The sequence below is a fragment of the Ischnura elegans genome, chromosome 1 (assembly GCF_921293095.1).
Source record: "Ischnura elegans chromosome 1, ioIscEleg1.1, whole genome shotgun sequence".
Taxonomy (NCBI): Eukaryota; Metazoa; Arthropoda; class Insecta; order Odonata; family Coenagrionidae; genus Ischnura; species Ischnura elegans.
In genome coordinates, this window is record NC_060246.1 from 130,794,479 (window position 1) to 130,802,619 (window position 8,141).

Sequence of the window (8,141 nt, forward strand, 5' to 3'; positions counted from 1 at the left end):
TGTTGTATTGATGGGTAAAAATAATATTTCCCAAACGTTTGCTGCAAATAATCTAAAACCCGGTGAAAGTATAGGGAAAATGACAGATTGTCATTTTTTTTTCAAGGGAAAATTTCAGTTTCATGAACTTCTGTGTTTGTTTCAGTATCCCACTTTACGGAAGTGCAGTGTTAGATCTCAACTGTTATATCTACTTTACTCAGAGAAAAATTGTCAGTTTTCCGCATCGTAAAATGCATTAATTCTATCAGGTTTATTGTTGGTAGAACACCGTCTTTAAGTGGCGAGGTTAACTCAAAATCTAGTACATATGGGTGTACAATATGAATCTAACAGGAGGATCAGAGAAGGTGAGGGCTTGGGAAGGGGATGGAATGTGTTGTAGTTGGTCATGGGTGACTTTGTATCAAGGGGCTGATTAAAGTAGAGGGGTTGGAGAGGGGGCCGCTGCTCTCTCCCGTAAATCTGGAAAAAATTAAAGATGATAACTATCAAGGTTACTATCCAGTGCCAGTTTTTATTTCACCAAATCAACAAATAATTTTTAAAGGTAGTTGATTAAGGGTTAGAGGAGAGGGTGAAGGTATATAGGTTGCATTGAGTTTGAGATATGTATATATTCAGGATTTTGAGGATAATTTATCACCGAAAGATGATGAATTACATCTAAACAGGTCAAATGAAAAATATATTGCAGAAAATTGCAATTTTTTAAATTTTGCCATGCTAATATTCTACCAGATCAAACCGGTATCGATTTCTCCTTTTATGCGCACTTCTGATATGAAATGTACAAGAATTCGAAGAAATGCATCAGGCATGAATTTTGCGCTTCTACTTTTTTTAAATAACTCTTAAGTGAATCAACATGGAGTATATGTATCTGACGTCCAGTGGCGGCTCGTGAGTCAAATGCTAGGGGGGGCGCACTCCACCGGGGGGTCATAATTTTTTAATATTTCGTGTATTTTATTAAGTTTTACGGCAATCTAGGAATTAAATTTTGTGATGCCATATGTTCCGTTTTTTTCAACAAAAATACCTAGTTTTCCCTAATAAAGCTTGATTAATAAATACTAAATGCCATAGACTCTCGGTCATACGGATCGGCTTATTCCGGACTCTCGATTATACTGATCAATGATCTTGAAGAATAAAAATTTATTTGCTGCGATATTTTGCAAGTTCAAACGAAAATACGTAACTTTAGGTTTTATCGCATACATTCTTCGTGCGGATATGCCCGCAATACAATTCTGTTGTTCGTTTTGCAATCATAATACGTTATTTGTCAAATCTATACAACATTTGCAATGATTTGGGTAGCAATGACACTTGTAACACCTGAGGAGGGAGGGGAGTGTCACTGAATTCCACTAGGCAACAAACACTACTAGAATGCGCGCGCTTTGCTATTGCAGATGTAAACTTTGATGGCGGTGTTCGCGATGATTCTTGAATACAGTATGATTTAAAATCAATAATTAAACATTTCTCACACATTTTTAACAAAATCTGAAATACTCACATGCCTTTAGTTATATTGCAGAAGTCATCCTTCTTTCCTTTTGTCCAGCAACGTGATCAATTACACGTTCGTTGAAATCAGCGCCGGACAACAATTTCTTTCCGATTGAACACATGGCAAGGGCACTAGTCTATAAATAAACAAGGGACGACACAAAATAGGCCGACGAAAAATACCACCAAAAAGAACAAGGTGGCTGGACACAGAATTGGGACAATTTTTCCCTAAATTTCCCTAAAAAAAAACGAGCACTGTTGATTAATTCAAAATTGTCTTCTTGAATGTACACACAGCACTAAGAAACTTCTTAATCGGCAATTACGCACAGTTAACTCCTCGAAAATGATGTCTGAACTATTTCACTCCGTTCTTTCCGAGAGTCTTGCCGTTACTATAAGGACGACTCAAGGGAGATAGAAGTCGTGGTCCACTAATGCTGATTCAGCTGAGGGACGAATTTAAGGTCAGCAAAGGCATTCAAGCAAACAAAGGACGTCACGGACCATCTCCTTGAGTCTAAGATTCATATGTGGTAAACACACGAGACGCCAACGGGTCGCATTTTGAATAACCATGACTTCGAAATCATTGCCATGATATAATAATATATAAATTCTAGATCGTAAAAGAAGACGACTCTGAGCCACAGATGGGAGCTGTAAGGATCTCCGCACTGAACTCTTGAAGCCACATGAACTCTTCGAAGCCACTTAAATCAGACCCAAGTGGACATTTTCCGTCAGACAGCTACCGCTCTGCCGCTGATGAATTAGGTGAACATGAACTAATACAACAAGGACGGCTAGAAAAATGATGAACCTACACACAAAAGGTGCATTGTACGCGGCACTTCTTGACATTCATTGGATGACTCTATTTAAAGTCACGTTTTACGGTTTAAATCATGTTTAATCATTTACCCTATCACGCACGCACCTATTTCTTAAATTATAAATCAGTGGGGTATGTTAACTGATTTTTCCTAATACTGCAGGTCTTATGATAAATTAATCTGAAAAATAGGTACCGCATTTCTAATCATCGGGAAGATATGAATACATTGTTAAGGCCTAAATATTATAATATTAGTTTCCCAACGGTTCTTGAAATTCGTAATCATAACAGAACTGTGGCAAATACTCGAGAATAGTTTTCCTTCGTCAATACGGCCTTTAACTGGTTGGATTTTATGTGTTCCGGAATTCAAACACCAAAAAACGCAAGCATAATGGGATAATTTATTTACTGTAGCAATACCTACCAGCAATTAAAAATTAAAATCGTATAACTACACCCAGTACAGTGACCATTCTGATTCCGTAGGTCCCTTTTCTGTGGCAGCACGGGCAGCACCAAGTAGACGCCAGATTATACGCCCGCCGCGCCGGCCTGCGCAGCGATGTCAACTCACTCGTCGCTCTGCGCAATCTCGGACGACGTCCCAAGGCTTCCGTAAGGCACTATGTTAGACGCGTCATAGCACCAGCAGCCCCCACCACTACCACTCTCCATATGACTGCATGGGGATGGATTGGGACGTTCTGGCCAGCGCCCCACGGCTACAAATACGAACTTCTCGCGCTATTTCTTTTCGTTTTTTCCAACACTTTCGATGTATGGGACTGAAAAACACTTTCATTAATCAATGTATAATTATAAATTAATGGATTTTTTTTACTTTTTCAAATATTTGGGAGGGGCGGCGTCCGAGAGTCCTTATGGGCAAACCGCCACTGCTGACGTCCCCTGCCGTCAGGTATCTAGCATTTATCGCGTTTCATTTAATCGAATAATTTCCATGTATTATTTGGAATATTTAACTCAAAGTGCCATTCACTCCTTTTCTTAACTCGATTGATACCTATTTCAAATTATATCGAACGTTTTTAAACTTTCATTTTTAAATGAATCGCGTCTGAGAAAGTTACTTTCCAGGATATTTGCATTTGCTTATAAGTTAGACACCAAATATGACAAAGCGGTTATATCCATTCAAAAATTATCAAAATATAAAATATATTTCACTGTTTTTCGACCGCTTTCAATTTTAACTAGGTTCTCAGACTCTACTCTCCTCACTTTCATGACCTTGAGTAATTTTGTCTTAGTTTGTCCTCTCTACTGGTAGTAGCTCTGTCTTCTTTTAAAGGACGTGGCTGGTTATTCATTAAGATTCTTTCGGTCCATTTAATTCATTTGCTCAACAATGGTTATTTATTATCATGTGTTACTCGATTATGAACTAAGAAATTGACGTGTTATTCAGTTAATCGAAATCCAAGAAGTATGCCCAATCCAGTGGTACGAATTTAGCTAATATGAAAAATTGCCATCAGCACTGCAGTGATTTTGTGACAGTAATTAGGTAAGGTAATTACAGTGTAATCTTTTTCTATTTTTAAGCTTTCCATGAAATGAGTATGTTGGTATTTACCAGTTATTTACTCTTTATACTTCATGATGGCACTGCTGCTTTATTTTTGTTGACAGCATATGGCATATGTTTACTACCGTCCCTTGTGATCAGTATTTAACTGAATGCTTATAAAGTGTTCTCTATTAAAATGTATCTGGGATGTGGCGTGACGGTGACTTAACTCAGCAAGGTTTATCTGGCCCTGTCGGGTCGTTCTTTCCTATTTGCTTAAGTTTTTCCTCTTACGCAGTAGGAATCACGTCGCGGGTCAGCTGGAACGTAATCAGAGCATGTGAGCCAGCCGAAGGACTCGCTATAATTAGGTATCGTAAACTAATTAAAGCTATATTTGAACGGTTAAGGGTGATAATTAAATGGCAGGACTATGAAGAAAGGCTGTCCAATAAGTGGGCACTGACTTATGTCTGACTGACTTACTTGTAGTAACTGAGAAATAAAATATTACATATTTTCGTATTATTTGCTTCGGAATACAAAGTTTGTATTGGCACCTTATGCAAATAATTGAATCCCACCAGCGGAAAATTATGAATACGCCATTTTTAAACTTTAAGAAAAAAGGTCTTTGAATTCTATAGGTGAGTGCAGTTTGATGATTTGATACGTAGTAAGGATATAATAATATTATAACTTTACGTGGGTCTTTAACAAGTTCTAACTTATTATAATTGTTGAATTATGTGAGTAGAAATTACATTAACCAACCTGAGTGGTAATTCATTTTTGTCGCTAAATGCCGAATTAGCTTTTAAATCCATTAGTAGCGTTTCAAGCTAAAATTTCTACCAATACTTGAGGAGGGCTGGCACTTTTTCGTGGGCAAACCCATACAGACTTGAAAACTATTGAACTTTAAATTTTAATTATTCCCATGAATCGTGCTATTTTGTTACTTCGAATACTTTAATGCGAATCTTAGACTTGTATACGTCGTCTTACTGCGTTACATTCGTTACTTTTATTCCACTGTGTATTTTTACCATGTTTTGTGTAACGACTGGCGGTGATGTTCTTGAATTTATTTATTTTATTATTATTTCCAGGAATACTGCATTGAAAATTCTCCATGACCATAAAGTATTTTGGCTTGTATTCTTTGTAGCCAAACATATTGAGATTTACACCGCGAGCATCTAGAAATTGTCGGTGCGGTAGGCTGAATGGACACTGTGGTAACGCTGTTGGACATTCTTGTAATAATTGCGCCCCTATTAAGAATCTGCTGAGTGACCACAGCTACATCATCGATCGCGGCGACTACTCTGAAAATGAAGTGATCATGGATAATGTCCATTCGAGTAAGTGCAGACATTGAGAAATCAGATTAATGAGGCGGTATGAGTTTTAGACTCCCAGAGTAGACTGATAAATATACCGGTGGGGATATTTATCAGTATACTTTGACCTCCATTTGGGCACCTATTTCTTGCGCAATTCAATGCATGGAAATGACTAAGAAATCGGGGATTTACATTGTTACGGTATTACATTATGATAGAGCCTTGTAATTTAGTGTGCCGGATTTTGGTACTCCACTCATTAGATGTTAATTTGCTGTTATCGTAGGAGGTGAAGGAATTATATCAACTTTACTTTTTCCACTTTTTTATTCATTTTTTCGACCATGGTTTCGTTACAGCGTAACATTTTCCGGGTAGAACAGCATAAAATTTTCGTTTCTTCACGCTTTAACGAAACCACGCTCGGAAATAATAAATCACCCAATGGAAAAAGCAAAGTTCTTATTCGTTCAACTCCAACGATAAAAGATTTCCACGAAGTCACGCCCGCTCCCATTTCTTAAATTTCCTGATTATTATTTTTTTTGCCAGAAGTCATAATTTTGGACACGTATTGTTGAACCGTTAATTTTAAAAGTTAAAATCATCACGAACAGCATTGAAAAGTGCGTTTACTAACAGTATGACTGAATTAATAGATAATAGGAAAATGTTCCTCCATGTCCCTCTAATACTCATCTATGCTCATGTTTAGGTAAGTGCGATTGTACCCGAAGTAGGAGAACAAATGGCCGCAGTCTTCAACGCTTGACTCTTTTCTCCAAGCTACCTCCAGTGTCTTCTGAGGCAGAGACCTCGGTTGGATCAGATGTCGCGGAGCGCCAGCAATTGGAATGTTGTGATGTGCACCTTCCTAGATGTAAGTCCGTGTGTGTCAGACACTATGAAGAAGCCAACTCTTTCAAGAGGTTCAACTCTTTCCGGAGCCCACTTCCAGACCTTCGAATTACGCCTTCCGAGTCGAGGCAAATCCATGATTGCCCTAATCCCATTAGAAAAGAGTTCTCTAAGGAAGAAGGCGAGTCCAGTGCGTCGAATAGCCTGCCTATCAATCCCTCGAGAGTTCATCGTCCTTTTGCAGTTGACTCCACATGCCATTGTCTGAGGCATTTATCAGTTCATTCTTCATGCACCGTGCGCGAAAGAGTGATTAGAAGTATGGAGCCATGTTGTGCCGTACGTCCACCAGAAGAAACCTCATGTTCTCAGAATGCAGAGTGGGAGGAGGGCTACCATCACGGGTGCGAACAGAATGGAAAGAAATCACTTGCAGAAAACCGTAATCAGTGTCGACGGAACGGTCACGGCGGATATCGCGGTCTTCCAGGTTGCAAAAGGCTGGGAAAAGACCTCGAGCAATTACCAAAAGTGCAGGAATGCTCTGCTGAAGAAACTTTTTCTACAGATCATATGAGGCGTTGCCACCGTCATCCCTTATGCGCGAAAAGGGAGGGTTCGTCTAGCGATTTAGAAGCACAACAAGCCAATAAACGTAGTCAGAAGCTCAGATGGGTGCGGAGCGAGCGCCTGACGAAAATTGTTGAGGGTGAGAGTGGCCAATCCTTGGACGGGTCCAAGCGTAGTGTTTGTTGTTCGGGATCGGCGACTGATGTCGGCAGTATCCTGACGCTTCTAAGCCCTCAGAAAGCGAGGGTGTATGCTACGGAGCGCGTTCTCGAGCACGTGATGAATGGATCAAGAGAGCTGTATGCGCGGGAGAATGGGGTGGCCGGTCACATGCATATTATTGAGACCCCGTCCCAGCAAAAGGAAGAGGTATTTCTCTGTGCCGAAAGAAATACTACGTCTAAGTTAGAGTTACCGGAAAAATTCAAATTACTTGGACATAAAAAAATCGGCTCCGAAAAGACAAAACGATGTGCCATATCAGCTGAGTCAGAACAGTGTTTGAAAGGAGTCTACCAACGGTCTTTGGCAGCTTTTAAGATGCTTGAGTCCAAGGACAAGGAGCAAAGACGCAAAAGGTTTTCCAAACCGCTAATAGTGAAAAAAGCTAGTCCTATGGCTCCATCGAATAGAAAAGAGTTCCATTCATGTATTCATGCTCCGCTACCGGTGATGTAGTTCATTATCTGTGACTTCTTAATAATCGCGTTTAGTAAAAAAAATGTTGAATTTCCACTTATCTCGAATCCCACCGAAGAAAAGTTGCATACTGAAAGATAAAAATTTTTCCCCACCGAAATGTGAAGACAAATTAATCTGTTGTTCCATTATGTTTATATAACACAATTGCCGTATTCCCGTAAAATGGTTTTGGATATTGATTAGGTAATGCTCTTGTGGCTGTGTTAACAACACCGTTGTTTCCATCGTAATATCCTTGTGCCAGTGGCTTCTAGGTAGTTTAGATGTTATATTTTTATTTGTAGAATGAGTAATTTATCAATAGTCCTACGTGAAGTTGGGGTTACGTGAGTTCGTTGAAACCATGAATATATTTTCCCCGTGTGCCTGTGTAATGGTCTGTATGTGAGACTCATTTTCAAGAAATTAAGTATTATTAATTCACATCAATAAAATATTGTATGATATCATGCTATTACTTCATTGTTCCGTTATATTGATAATGGTGAATAAACCTTAATATTTTTTCTCATACGCCACCATCAGTTTAAATTTTTGTAACTCTTGTTCAATTTCAGGTTTTCATGTTGTGTGTGGCCGGTTACAGAAGCAAAGGAGAAAAAAATGGTAGTTTTACTAACCATTTCATGAGGATAGGTTCAGTGTAATATTAAAGGGAATATTTGTTAAACCTTTTATTTTTGATTACCAAGTAATGATGAATTTCCGAACCTGTTACTTGTATTGTGCTCGTATGCAGTCAAGGATTTGTTCAGTGTTGATTATT

At 38.8% G+C, this 8,141-nt stretch overlaps 1 protein-coding gene across 4 annotated transcripts; it reads left to right on the forward strand.

Moving 5' to 3' along the window:
- Positions 1-3,764: 3,764 nt before the first annotated feature.
- LOC124169820 lies at positions 3,765-8,141 on the forward strand. Of its 4 annotated transcripts, none has more exons than XR_006867253.1 (3): positions 3,765-3,893; positions 5,009-5,263; positions 7,933-8,141. XR_006867253.1 is itself a non-coding variant. In XM_046548611.1 (3 exons), exons 2-3 carry the CDS (start codon positions 5,245-5,247, stop codon positions 7,349-7,351), a joined length of 1,410 nt encoding a protein of 469 aa, XP_046404567.1. In that variant the 5' UTR covers positions 3,765-3,898; positions 5,009-5,244; the 3' UTR covers positions 7,352-7,888. The 4 variants fall into 4 exon arrangements, 3 of the variants coding, with proteins under 3 accessions (XP_046404567.1, XP_046404559.1, XP_046404574.1); XM_046548611.1 differs by lacking the exon at positions 7,933-8,141 and adding an exon at positions 5,961-7,888 and having other exon boundaries at positions 3,765-3,898; XM_046548603.1 differs by lacking the exon at positions 7,933-8,141 and adding an exon at positions 5,961-7,888.